Source organism: Phalacrocorax carbo, chromosome Z (assembly GCF_963921805.1).
Source record: "Phalacrocorax carbo chromosome Z, bPhaCar2.1, whole genome shotgun sequence".
NCBI lineage: Eukaryota > Metazoa > Chordata > Aves > Suliformes > Phalacrocoracidae > Phalacrocorax > Phalacrocorax carbo.
In genome coordinates, this window is record NC_087548.1 from 62,612,501 (window position 1) to 62,627,674 (window position 15,174).

A 15,174-nucleotide genomic window follows, 5' to 3' on the forward strand; every position below is an offset into this window, starting at 1 on the left:
CAAGGGACAGCTCTGCATTTTGCCTTTACCAGTCAATTTAAAGATAGAGGTACAAATGGTGTAATAGAGATTTCAGGGAAGATCTGGACACAAAAGAGAAGGAAATGTGATATCTGAAATATACACCTAATTATCTACAAATGCCTTCCAGTACATCTTGCATGCTTTACTTATGGGGACTATATTGCTGTTGGCCACAATATATTCAAACAAGTAACATAACTTTAAACCTTCTGACTGGTAGCAGTCAATCTTTTTTTCTGAACTGCAAATATTGAATGCGTTATTGCAAACTCATATTTATCATCATCGAAAGGCAGCACCACTAAGAACACAATTATCATTACTAAGCTATCAGTTAGCCAGCATTAGAACATCTGAACAAAAATCTATACCTTTGGAAGCTTATGAAACTATTAGGATTTTCTGTCCCACATGATACCATCATCCAACATGTCTGCCATTAGTTGATTAAAATAGGACTTGCTAACAAGCAGAAATTAAACTTATTTAAACTGAACCAAACCCAGACAATTTCTAAATACAGATATGTGCTTGTATTGCCTTTAATATGTTCCTATGTTTTAGTTCACCTCTCTCAAAGTCAATACAGATGTCAGATTTAAATTGATGCAAGCTCTATACCTGGTCAATAAAGGTCAGTTTTTCTAGATCACGTCTTTAGAACTGGACTTATAAACCAGTCCTGAGGGACCAGAATTTTCTCTGAAAACATCAGTTACAGCAAGTGATTACACACTACACTCTTTGCTCAGGCTCTGAACTGAGCTTACAGATTGCAACACACTGCCTCAAACAGCTCTGGACCTGTGACTGACCACTGGAGAGCATTAGGGATGATAGCTTCTGACAGACCATTCCTCCTCCTACAGCAATATTAAAAGGAGGTGAATTTGTTTTGCTTCAGTTCACAAATATTCAAGATGCACATTTGCAAGCTTGTAAGTGAAGTAATAAACAGTCTCTTTGGAAGTGCTGTATCATGCTTTTGGTCACCCTCAAGCATCTCAGCTGCCATATCTCTTAGAGAGAGCATCTGGTTTGTCAAGGACAGCATTCCAACTTTAGAGCCACAGATGAAGTCCTCGCCTAACTCAAAACACACATAGCTCATCACTGTTCATGCACTGCCTTCTGTCACTTTTTGACTACTGGATTTTTAGCCCTGATTATTTGTTTCAGCAAAGTTACCCTTTACTACCCAGTGATGACTATAAAAGCCTCCCGTAAGTGTGACTGAGCATGTTTTGTAGCACAGGACCACTATCAGCAGTACAGTTAGCCTGCTGGATATAAATAAAATACCTTCATTGCCATAAGTTCCTGCATCAAGACTGCATTTTCCAGGTCTAGCCTCTGGCTGTCTCCACGAGGTTTAACATCATAACTAAGGGGATCAATGTGGATGCTTTCCAGCTCCAGCATTGTCAGTTTCACTGCTGCCCTGTCATTTTTCAACTGCTGGATGTAATCCTTCAGGCGCTGCTCATCTTCCTTTGTAAATTCTGTATCACAACTGCTTGCAGTTGAGCTGGTAGTACTGGAAAGAGAAAGAATGGTATTAAAAATCATTTGGAACAAAAATCTATATTTTTACATCAAACACTCTCCTAATACTTTAACAACACATCTGAGTCTTATTTAAAAGTTCATAGAAAGGACACACTTAGCGTGGACACGATGTTGCAATATTCAGAAGATGCAAAGGGGTGTGACAAATTCAGAAAAGAAATTAATTCTCTAAGCTGCATGAGAAAATTTTATCATGTGACAACTTCTCCACAAAGCCAGATACTTAGTGACATGTAACTGAATTAAATTTGCTGGAATGCTATCTTCTGAAACAAATCTTTTTTTAAATTAAAAAAAAAAAAAACAACAAACCCAAACCAAACCAAAACCAAAAACCAAACACCAACTACTTTGATTTCTTATGAATACCCTAGCAGGACAAGCTTCTCTCTGCTGTTCAGACATTGAGTCTTCATCTTCTTTGGGAAGAAGCATCTGCTAAGAAAAAAGAGTCAGCCCAGACCTCATTCATCTCTGGTCATGGCAATACCAGTTATCATCTCAGATATTTTTAATGGATACTTGTAGCAATCAACTTGAGCAAAATCCCACTGGCAGATGCCAGGAGGTAGCATCTTTCATTTCGTGTTAAGGTGTTTTCCTCAGTACACTGACATTCCTTCAGGGCTGGAGGGGTTTAAAACCAACCTATAAGTTAGCACAATTTTTAAGAAAAAGTCATCATCAGGCTTGGGGGAACTTCTCCTGTCTAGAGGCATCACACAAATGACTGCCTATTAGTCTGCCCTACAAATGTTTACACAGAGATGGCAGAAAGGAGAACTGATGTCTTAGAACAAGGGCGGCTCCATGCTGCCTACCCACCTACATGCATGCCAGTGCTGCAGGGGTCCCAGACTGATACAGCTGTAGCATACCAGGGCTGAATATAGTTGCAATAGCACTAAAAGGAAAATAAAATGCCATGTTGTTTCTATAACCTCACTCAAAGCTGCCTGCTGTCTCCTGAGGTCCTGTAATCAGCTGCCGGGTGAGGGATAAGTCATCCATTAACTGTGCTTGTCTGGAATGCTAGATGATCTCAGTTATCAGCAGGGGAATAAATCACTTTCTGTATCAAATTGCACTGCTGTTCAACATTTTTGTAGGAAGAAAAAAAAAAAACCCCACCCGCTACATGCTGTGAGAGTCATGATGTCCTAAAATATATTATGCATGTGAAAGAGAGGAAGCCTCTCAAGACAGGCTTGATTTTTCTCTTTTCTTTTGGTTCTACTTCAGCTGAAGCTACAATGATTTTAAGTGCCTCAAATAATTGCCCATCTTCCCACAAATTCCAAGCACAGCCTTGGAGGAGATGGAGAATTGGCAGGTCTACAAAGATCGCTCAAAATCCTTCCCTCTCATAAACTATCACATTACAGTTCTTTACTACAGTTCTCTGTCAATTTCTCATTATTCCTTCATTTTCTTAAGGATAATAGGTGCCATATTTACTGTAAGCATAAACTCACCTTTGCTTTTGTTTTCATCCATTTCCATCAGTAGTGAAGCTAAAAACATGCAGTACCTACACTACATAGAAACCCTTTCAGGTTGAAACATATTTTTTTCAGACTTAGTTGTTCATTAGAGAATCTCAAAACACTTAATAAATCTTGCTTTACTGAGTTTAAAGATACTTCTCAGAAGCAGATATTGATATAAAAATCATGGGGATAGACAATGTGAGAAATACCTAATTCTGTACTGAAGTCACGTTTCAAGTTTCCTCAGCACCCGAAGACAGCAATTGCACAGCTTTTCTGGATTAAATGTAAAACAGCTGTTGTTGGAGGAAGGACAGCTTTTAAAGCCTACACAGGCTTCAAATCTTGGGTCACAAAGAACTCATCTTGGTTTTTGCTTGCAAAGGAAAGAAAATCTAGCTCGCCTGCTGGGAATGAAACCTGAGCAAAAACACTGAAAGTCTATTCTTATGTTGTGTTGGACCTCGTACTCATTGGATAGTCACAGATTTTGGCCCTTAAAGATCCACAGCTATGCACGTATATTTTAGGGGAGAGCAGTCCAAACTGAGGAAGGCAGTCTGGGTTGTAGCCAGTGATACTCAGGCTGCTTTTACTTCGGTCCTGGCTGCCTGCCTGCCTGTCTGCAGCTGAGTTGGCTCCTCTGGTGAATTGCTAGCAAGCTGCTCTTCCCTTTTTTTTTTTTTTTTTAATTTTTTAAAGAAGGTGAGGGAAGCTTAGCAAGGAAGCTGTCTCAGACAGCACAAAAAGGGACAAGAACCTTCCTCTCCCCCAACACTTAGCAGCAAGCCCCTACCCAGAAGACTGGAAGCAGTATGGGTTGCAGAAAGCCAGGGTACAAAGCCCACTTAGGAGTGTTGTAAAAATGAAGCTGAATGATGAGGGACAGAAACAACCCTGCATTGTTTCTGAACTCCCACAGCACAGCTCTGTCAGGGTGTGTTGCCCCAAAAGCCCCACCATACAGCTCTCCACAGCATTAATGCTAGTCCATTGCTGCTCTATTTAAGGGCCCACAGCTGGTAAGCATATGATCCTGAATTTCAGATATTGCTTATATTGCTCTCCCTTATAACAGCTATCAGGGCAAAGGAAAACAGACTGACAAAATGTGTATGTAGTATAATGCATCCATCCCCAAACCACATGAAACTGTTGCAAAATATATGTAGTTTCTCATTTCTCAAGCATGTAGGTGAGGATAGAGAAAGGATCACAATTTCATGACACCTGGAAGGAATACAACATCAATCTGCTCATTCTAACTGCTATTGTATTCAGAACACGCAAAGAGAAAGATTCTTCCCACTTGCTTCATCCCTCAGATCTTTTACAATAGTGTCATGCCTGGATGATGCCAAATTAATTTTCTTATATAGCCTGTGGAAAATATGCAGGTTGGTATAGTATAATGTGCAGGTTTATTTGCTGGCATGCGTGTGTTTGCATGTGTGTATATCAAATGCAGTGGATGGATATAAATGAGGCTTCCAACTGTGCATCTGTGTAACTTCTGTACACTGCAAAATTTTGCCCATAAAAGCCAGTGTAAGCCTCAGTTCATCTATTAAAAATCAAGTCAATAAATAAATCTGCAATTCAGCAATGGTGCAGATATTACAAAAATTGACAGAACTAAAATAATGCTGTCAGAACTGAATCCACAAAATTTGCTTGAATGTCCGCATGCAACCTTACATTTTAAAGAATACATTTAATACACATGGGCCAACCATCATCTAGGTGAATGTTGTGGCTTGAGATCTGAAACAGCACAATGTCAAAAGATAGTAACTTCCTGAGAAATTGAAAGGTATTCCAACTAGCCAAAAGACAAACAACAGTATATTTGGCTAAAATTGGAACTTTTGGTGAAACTACCCTGTTTCCTTCTGAGACTAGGTCAGTCCAGCAATGAAGTGTTACATAAATAACATTAAGATACCTGTTGGGATATTTCTAAATAACTTATTTGCACACTTCAGTCAAGATAATTTTGTCTGTCAGCTACCTACCCGAAATCTGAGGTGATTATGATGAAAGATATAGTCCTATATTTTGGCTGAGTTCGCATATTTTGTGACACTATATAACACTGAAAAGAATTCCCTTTGCATGTAAGAGACCAGATCTTTCCCCCCATGAATCCAGATATAAGGTTGGGCTTGCTAGCACTGCAGGGAATAAAATCTTCTGTTTTCAGTGTGTTACAACTAGCGTCCTTCTCTTTTGTTTCCTTCTCCTTCATGTTCAATCAGTCAAACCTTGTTGGCAATATATGTTCTATTGTTACCTTCTGTCCATTAAAATAATTATGGCTTCCAACTACACTGCAGACCTATTTCTATTTTCAAAAAAATGAATTGGCAACATTATTGTGCTGCTCCCAGCCAAATGAGTTGAGATGGTTGCTATTATTTTTATTCACTTCACCAGTAACAACCTCCATGATGCTCTTTCATTGCATTTCATTTCTTTTCCTTTCAGTTGCTCCCTTTTACAGTATTTAACCACTTGTTACTAGTGGCTCACCAAGCATTTATTCTGAGTAATGTGTTCAGTGATTTGACATTCGAAATCTCATTTGAAATGCTGAAGCTAAAGATGGGTCAACAATTGCATTATAAGTCCCTATTCTACAGGACTTTGAACAGCAGGGAGAATTATTCATTTGTCACAAGTCTCAGCAAAGGAGAGTTTTTCATCATCCTGCCACCTCTTTACTCAGTTGGTTTCAAAGGGGAAAGGTAGCAATAAATATACGCAATTAAAAGCCTGCAATGCTAGAATAGCTATGGCAAAAGATCAGTCTTGCAGATTCAGGGCATGTTTGAACCACATAACGTAAAAATGTTTTCATTTCAGTGCAGTGGTCCCCAAATGGTGGTTCACACAGCACTCACTAGTGATGTGGGCTTGTTCTACTCCCCAGTTTTATAGAGTGCCAAGTTCTTTAAGACAAATAAAAAACATTAAGCCTGCAGGAACAGCTAGAAATCTGCAGCCTGCTTTCCTGTCTCTGCTTGGATTGCTATTGTAATGGAAAAGGAAAGGAAATGGAAGCCATCCACTTCAAAGAATCATAGAGGGCTGGAGGTCTGTGGCAATAGGAGCTCTGTCTAGAGCAGCAGGGAGCCAAGTGACAAGGGAGCACACATGAATGGGTTGAGAGAGCTGACAACATAGGCAGGATAACTCAAAAAAGCAGGAGCAGGGTCCTGGAGGGAAGCTAAAAGGATCCAGAATGGTAGACAGAGGAGAGTTAAAGAGAAAATCTTCAATCTTTTAATCCTGAGATAGAACATTTACTGATGTAAATTTAGAAAATTGTGTGCCTTTTGAACCAACACAGATTTTCCATCTGTGGGCTAGCACAGTGTCATACATCTGTAGGATGAAGAGGGGATGCCTCTATTTTGAAACAGGGTCCACAGGGTGAAAACACCTCTATCACGTATCACTTGAACACAGCAGAAGGAAAGAAAAGAAGATTTGCATTTCATGGAGAAGCCAAAGTTTCATAAGTATTTTTGCTGATATGTTTGTTTAGACAAAGACAAATTACATCAGATGTGGGGGGAGGGGAGAGGGACGACAATGTGTAAGTGATGATCACATCAGGAAGCCCATATGACAAGTTCCTGACTTGCTGTGTGCCCTTTGGGTGAGTGAGAGAGGCTTTTCTCTCTCTTGTTCTACATATATCAAAGCAGATAGTATAGTTACCTTATTCCATACAATATCTTGCTCCACACCAGAAAAAATTATCTTACAATGATAACGACTCAAACTAGAAGATCTTTCTTGCACACAGAAGCATTTATATTTGCATTTCTGCATTTCATGACACAGTTTATACTGATGAAATCTGAAATCCTGTACCATTTAAAACATACTCTGCTGAAACTTTACCTACTCAGCCAACAGGTGATGTGCACACATACACACATTGCCAGCTGACCACTGAAAGTTCACAGTAAACAATGAGCATGAGGGGTGATTTTTGTCCCCAAACACTGCCCCCGGCCCCAGCCCTGGCCCCCCCTCAAAAAACCAAAAACAACCAATGAAAAATTATGTTCAACAAAGCAAGCACTGTAGACACTACATTCCTACCAAACACTTTCAGTGAAAAGCTAGGAAAGCAAATACTAAAACAGGAACAACCCCCCACCTGCCAATTTCCTCCGTCAATACTGGAAACTATCTAAATTGTTTTCAAGGAAAAAAAATGCCTTGACTACATACTAGGTATCTCACAAGGAACAAAAACAAAAACATTGAGGTAGTTATGAACAACTGAAAATGACCCTTTCAAATAACATAATGGAAAACAAGGTCAGCCTAGGTAGAGGTGTTGCTACGTGCGGCCACTTAAAACATGTTCACATGCAGGCATAAGTGCATGCAGACCGAGGCAAGTCAAGTAGTTGAAACAGCTTTGTATAACTTCTTTCCAAGGCCAGTAAATACTTTTGGTACAATGAATAACCAATGTGTCAGTAGCGCAGATGTTGTCACATTAATTTCTGAATAAAGATAGAGCCTTCTTTGACAAAAAGAGCACCATAAAACTTATTTGAATAAAATGTTAAAATTTACCTTGCATTTGGACCCTGTTACCTCAGGTTACCTTTTTGCTTACTTTTTAGCTATTCCATGCCAGTCACATGGCAGGAAATAAAATCCTTTGGAGTAGGCGTCAGTAAGAAGAGGAAATGATAGAGTACTAAAATAAACTTCTAAACGTGTCAAAAAATGATAGCATCTGAATAAAGAACTGGCTCAAAAACTGAATTAAAATGAAGTTTTAGAGTGAATCTGAGAAACTAAAATAACTTCTAAAAATAAAACATTCATCTATATTTGTCCAGGATGCGTGCCAAATTCACATCCATACACAAGCACACATATTCACTGCACAGAGTACAACTACACTCCAGGCAGGCAATGACTCAAAATGAAGTTCCTAGCAGATGTATTTGAACTGGAACACTTCCTCGATAATAGCTCATTTAAGTTTCATTATCTTATAGGTCTTCAGAAAAACTGCAATAACCAGCCTTTCCTGGAATAATCCACTCTGTCCGTCATGATGTTCATTTGCCACTCCATGTGCCAAAGAATAGCATGGGAATGAAGAATTTGGGGAGGGGCAAAGGCAAATGTGAAGGGAGAGGAAATGGTTTAAAACAAAATGGCTGGATCTGCAACATTTAGAAAACAATTCTTGAGCGTTCCAAATGCTGACAGAAGCATACTTCTGATCTCTGGTTCTCTGTATGTCTGTGCTGTCTACATACAATAGATAGTAATAAGAAGTACATAATTTGAGTTCCAATAAAACAGCAAGAGAGTCCCTGATATAAAACAAACATAATGGTTTTGCGCTTTGTGAGGAAGATCAAAGTTCAGAGTCACCCCTCTGCAACAAATTTATACAAAGCCCTTCTAGGCTGGAGTTGCTTGAAGTCTAAAGGCAATTAGACCACTGAGGCACGGTGACTTATAAACCAAAGCAAAGAAGCCAGTGGACTGGTGGGAGGGGCGTGGTTTATAGAATCATAGAATAGTTTGGGTTGGAAGGGACCTTCAAAGATTATATAGTTCCAACCTCCCTGCCATGGGCAGGGACACCTTCTACTAGACCAGGTCACTCAAAGCCCCATCCAACCTGGCCTTGAACACTTCCAGGGATGGGGCATCCACAACTTCTCTGGGCAACCTGTTCCAGTGCCTTACCACCCCCATAGTGAAGAATTTCTTCCTTACATCTAATCTAAACCTACCCTCTTTCAGTTTAAAGCCATTACCCCTTGAACTATCACTACATGCCCTTGTAAAAAGTCCCTCTCCAGCTTTCTTGTAGGCCCCCTTCAGCTACTAGAAAGCTCCTGTAAGGTCTCCCTGGAGCTTTCTCTTCTCCAGGCTGAAAAACCCCTACTCTTTCAGTCTGTCTTCATAGGAGAGGTGCACCAGCCCTCGGATCATCTTCATGGCCCTCCTCTGGACTTGCTCCAACAGGTCCATGTACTTTTTATCTTGAGGGCTCCAGAGCTGAATGCAGTACTCCAGGCGGGCACTCACCAGAGCAGAGTGGATGGGGGAGAATCACCTCCCTCGACCTGCTGGCCACGCTTCTTTTGATGCAGCCCAGGATATGGTTGGCTGTCTGGGCTGCGAGTGCATATTGCCATGTCATGTTGAGCTTCTTATCAACCAATACCCCCAAGTCCTTCTCCTCAGGGCTACTCTCAATCTATTCTCTTCCCAGCCTGTATTTGTGCTCGGGACTGTCCCAACCCATGTGCAAGACCTTTGCACTTACTTCAGCAATACAGTACAACATAACTTTTGGTCTGAAATCAAACACTTGGTGATTAGGAGAGCAGATGAGTTGCAGTTACCTTGTGTGGCTATTGGATGACAGGCTTTCCCAGGGCTGCACACTACAGCCTGTGATTGCATAGGCTCCCCCGCAGCTCCCATCTAGTTTCATCAGCAAGGCTTTTGCTGCGTTCTCAGCTGTCTTCCTGCAGTCATGAGCTCTTTTAAGCATCTGGGTGACGTTTTCATCACCTATCTGGTCCCCTAGTTTTCAAGGAAACAATATGTTTCAGAGCTTTGAGGAGGATGAGAAAAATTAAGGCAAGAGTAGAGGTGCTTCTATGCTTTCTCTGTTTATACCAAGACGATGACAACAAATTACCAATCTGTGATGTAAAAGCAACTTCACTTCTGTGTGAGCATCAGTGGTAACTGGGCTACTGACCTGAATGCATCTCCCTCCCAGCCACAAGCTCCAGGCACATGTCTTAAGTGATGTGTTATCTTAGCTAGCTTGTCTGTTTGTAGAGTGCGTGCATTGTGCATTAGAATTAGGTTAGGATGCTGAAATTAATAATACACTGGAAGAGCCTCAGCCTAAATTACAAGTCTTACTGCAATCAGTCCAGTGCTGTTTCACAGTGTAGTCATTTCCAGTGTTTGTTCTCACAAGCACCTTTATCTCAAGCCTAATGATTTGCCAAAACACCTTACAGGCTACCTTTCCAGCAGGAAGAATTGCCTTACCACTTAGAAGCAGCCTTTCATAAGCAATCATGTGTACTAAACCAAAATAAAACTAGCACTGGTGTTTATTAATTTGCTATAATATCTAGTGGTTATGCAGCATCTACACAGCTGGTAAGCCATCCCTTCAGCAGAGACAGTACAGAAACCACTGTCACTGTTCTTGCAGTCCTAACTCCAGCTGGAGTCAAGTCATTAAATTAAGACAGATTAGTGGCTACACTGAAAGTCTGAACAAAGCTACACTGTATTCAGTATTTAAACAAATACCATGCAATGATGCCAGAGAGTATCAAAAAACCAGTTTGCTCTATGTCAGATTTTCATTACACCCTTACTTGAGTCAAAGAACAATTACCCATACTTCACACTTGCTAAGTGAAGTGCATGCACTAGAAATAACATTAATGTGGAAGAAAGGAAGAATGTTCTGTTAAGAGCAGCTAGATATGCTTAGCTCTAAGTGATGCAGAAGCAAGTCCTATGCATTTTCCACTCACAGATGTTGATATAAAACTTGACTGGTCTTCAAGCCAAAAATCTGCTATTTTATCTAGGTGTTTTAATCAAATTTCATGGTGAAGTAAAGGTATATAAACCAAACACAAGTTCCTCCAAGCTGTGTTATGTAATGGGAAATTGGCACTGTTTCTATCACAGGGCTATAACTGATAATACCATAATTAAGAGCTGTAGACAGACACCTCTATAAAAACGAAACTACATTCTCTTTCATAAAATGCATGTGACATGAAACCCTACTCTAACCCGAAGTATTTCTCCCTTCTAAGATTTCTTTCTGCCACCTATGTGATTAGAAAATCCAAGACTGAATTAACTTTTGCTGGCTACTCATCTCTGCCAGCAGGGAAAGATCCCTTAGCACATTTTAGAAAGGAATGACCAGAGTCTGGAAGAAAGGTGGATGAAAATGTCAGACATCCACTCTAATGTCTGGTGTATGGCACAGGCCAAGACAGGTACACAGGGCCTGTTTCTAGCACTGGGAGAGATACAAAATAAGGGGCATGGTTAGCAGCACAGCAACTGTGGTCTGAGTGCATCTAGTGATCTGAAACAGGAGGCTGACCATGTCAGTCCTGGGGCTCTAAAGCCAGACGGTTACCCTGTCTCTAAAATCTTTCTGTTTACATTTCAGTGATTCCTCAGAAGCTAGTGCTATAATACTGTCTCAACCAGGCTGTTACTACACCTCAGCACAGCACAAAGAACTATTCTTCTCTCTCTGAAGGTTTCCCTTCTTTTACTTCAAGATCAGTATAAGGAATGGGACTATAAAGCCCAGATTAATGTTCATTGTGTAAACATCTCTTCCTATCAGAAAAGTGGGGCCAGCAGCAATGTCAAGCTCCAAACATTTCTGAACTGTACCCATAAGAGTGGCTCATTCCATTACTTAGCAAGCAGCATATTAAAAAACAACACCTAGCCACAAGGTTAACTATCCACAAAATAAGAAAAACTCAGGACATACAAGCTAATATCCCCAACAAGACAGTAAAACATGACATAGAATGTTCTAAAATTCTAGAGCAAAGGTAAAATGCACTAGAGCTTTTTTTTTTTCTCTGTAACTACTCATTGTTACCTTTGTATTGTCTTAATCCCAGTTTTTCATAGACTCAGCTTTGGGGGAGGGGGGATGTCAATGCTGCTGGCTGAAACAAAATCTGTACTTGCAGTTACCACAGCCGTATGGCCCTTAGCCATACACGCTCCTGAGTATTGTTTAATAATTCTACTCTGTACAGCTGCGTGTCTGTAGCAGCCTCACCGCTGCCAGAATAGGCATCCCCTTGCGATAGTGTACATAGGTTGACTTAAATTGCTGGTGAATTTTATGATTTAATTCCAGTCTCTCTTCTTCTTTTCCCCTATTGTTTTGGTGTGTAAAATGAGTTAATTAGTTGAAAACAAGAAAAGACTGGAAGGCATTCTTAAGGGATGGGTCATGAGATGATTCACTGTTACAAATAACTCTAATGCTAACTGACATGCAAAAAAAATATATTTAAATAAAGTGATTCATTGACATCTTACCAACAGAACCAACACCTGCAGCTCTGAACTGCCCGAGAATGAGACTCTGCTCACTTTCTGCCAATGCCAGCAGCAGCTCATATGCTTCTATGCACTGCTCACTGAAAGAGAGAACAAGCCACATAAAACCAAAATCACACAAAATATATCTGCAGTTCAGAGGGGAAGAATACCTGCAACAGCAACAAAAGAAAAGAGGTAGCTGATGAACTGCATGATTCCCTACTTTTTGTCTAGCAGCAGGAATATTAAATGATGTAACACAGAGCTCTATCACAAGCATTCAAGAGTCTTTTCTTCCTTATGATGGTCCCAGGTTGGCCTCAAGTAATGTAACAAGTTAAAACAGAAAAGAGAATGACCCATTATGAAGTGAGCTCCAGAAGCATGTTTGAAACAGTCAACAATATGAATGATGGTTGACATGATCCCTTTGAGAAACTTTTTCAGGCCTTCTTATTGTACAAAATACAGTATTCTATACTGTACTATATACTATACAAAGTATAGTAAGAAGAAAAGACAGAAAAAAATACTTGTTTCTCTGTCATGGCTGTGAGAGTTTCCTCCTTACAACATAACAGCTTCAAAATACAGTTGTGAGTCACTCATTCCTGTTACCTTCTAATGTTTTTTAAAATGTATATACCTTAATATACCTATTTGCAATTTACATTTTCTTGTAATTTGCTCAAGGCTGATAGTAATAGAGTACATCCTTTAAGAGGCAAAAAAATTTGTCTTAAGACCGGAACTGCCTGTTCCAAATTAGTTGCAGCTGAAGGAGTTAAACGGCACTGTATTTTTACATATAGTTTAAAGCAAGTTTAGATACTTGTAACCAAATACCAAGGAATTAATCCACAATTCCAACTGATGCAATATAAAGTCACTCTGAATTATGTGGAATACAATACTACTCTTTGGCCCACTGGTCTTGTGAAAGCTGCCAGCCTAATACAGAGAACCTATACCTTAAGACTGGATACAGCAGAGACAGTTCAAGCCTATACACAACCCCTAATTCAAATGTTAATTTTGTATTTAAAAATGAGAAGATAAATCTGTATACTTCTATTAGATCGAGTTCTCTCCTGCTGGTGAACTAGGGTTGAAGTACACTTGTATCAGTAACTTCAGTTCTGTAGTTTGTCAAGTAGTTTAACCAAAGCACATTTTTTCAGGGATGAAACAAAAAGAAACAGTATTACTATAGCATACCAATAATTTCACTCTCAAAGATTCCTATCAAGTCTCCCCCACTCCCTCTTTTTCTGGATGAGACACCCTCTGCATAGATACATACCTGTACTGCAATGCAAGCCTGAGGGCTGTGGCATTGGACTCATACTTCCCAACAAGCATGCTCATCCTCTCGGCATTGCTTTTGCACTCTTCCAGTGTTATTGTCAACAAGTCATTCTGGGATTTCAAGTGCTCAATACGGCTGTAGAAAAGGAAGTAAATTGCAACCTTGAAGATTAGCTTGCAGACACTATCCTGAAAACTCTAGAACAATCATAATTTAAAACAACAAATACCATTTGGTGTACGCAGGTCTTTAATAAAGATGCCAAAATCTATCAGTCCTGTGTCCCATATCAATAGCCAAGCTGACAGTAATTTCTCTTAGGACAGCCTCTTATTCTCCTCTCCTTCCCATAAACTGTAATCATAACCCTGTGTACCAGCAGCAAGCGGAAAGCTGTACCCTTATTTTGTAGCCACAAGACTGTGTAGGACAGTTTCATATTAACCTCTTGCATAATTTTCCGCCTCCATTCCTCACCTCCTGCTGTCACATTTGCTTCTTCTTTTAAGTAAGGCATACTCATTAGTCCAATATGTGGGTGTGTGTAGGGATCATGCAGCTGCATAAATACCCCTCTTCTTTGGAACCTCCAGAATAACTGTTTCACTTGAAGTAATATTTTGGTTGTGATTAGAGAAGTAACTTCCAAAATACAAACGAAGTTTCAATGACACCATGAAATCTCCAGAAGTTCTGGCAACAGCCAAATGGAAGCCTATATCAGAATTGAACTGTGATATTCGTCTCAATGAGGTTTACTCTGAATCTGAAATGAGGCTTCATTATATCAGTATTACTGTTTATTCTCACTGGTGATAACTGCGCTACATATCAATGTACTATGCCTAATCATAAGAATTGGACATACAGCGAAAACAGACAGGCAAATGATTAAAAAATTTGTACAGGTGGCTTACGAAGAAATCAGTGCCATCCAGAACTCTAAAATCACTGACTTCTTAACAAACACAAGAAGGAGAAGGGCTAGTACACCATTTATTCACTCATCAGAATAAAGCTCATATTTTCCTAGCTGCTAGAACGCTCAGATGCTTCAACTCCTGTATTTTCTTTGACACCTCCTATAAGGAACTGTGTTGTCAAAGCATAATTGTGCAGTGCACAGAAAAAAAAAAAAACGAACAAAAAACCCAAAGGATCACATTTTGCAGCACTACAAAAACATGAACTACAAATAAAAGAGATATTGTACTGATCAGACTAAATTTGAGATAGCTGTGCGGAAGAGAGAACTTGGAAGGAAACACGCTGAGACATGATTCTCATGTTCCTGATCCACAGTTTTGATTTTATGTGCCAAAGAGGATGTGAAGCATTGGTTTTGATAGAGCTTACTGAAGGATAACACCAGTGGTATTTTAACAGCAACCAGAAAGCTACAATCTTTCCTCTGCAGAGAAAATTCTGCTTACTGGTATATATGCCACTCCACCATACATCAGTCTGTTAGTTGATACAGTTCATGCTATAATTTTGTTTCTTCATTTCTTCATGACAAAACAAAGCAAGCTAATTCCAGAATGAGGGGAATAAGTTATGGGAATCCTTATTCCTAGCAGTGATGTGTCTTATGAAAAAAGATGCCATGTCTACTTGGCCAGGACACTACAGTGCAAATTGTTC

At 39.8% G+C, this 15,174-nt stretch overlaps 1 protein-coding gene across 6 annotated transcripts in view; it reads right to left on the bottom strand.

Annotated features, from left to right (window-relative positions):
* The window catches only part of MCC (MCC regulator of WNT signaling pathway), a 237,752-nt gene that overhangs the window by 25,261 nt on the left and 197,317 nt on the right, over positions 1-15,174 (bottom strand). For all 6 annotated transcript variants that reach the window (XM_064438842.1, XM_064438844.1, XM_064438843.1 and 3 more), the window contains 4 exons: positions 13,525-13,665; positions 12,219-12,319; positions 9,491-9,674; positions 1,327-1,561 (listed from right to left, as the gene is read on the bottom strand). In XM_064438842.1, the coding sequence (XP_064294912.1) occupies positions 1,327-1,561; positions 9,491-9,674; positions 12,219-12,319; positions 13,525-13,665 (661 nt within the window). The remainder of the gene's footprint in view (positions 1-1,326; positions 1,562-9,490; positions 9,675-12,218; positions 12,320-13,524; positions 13,666-15,174) is intronic.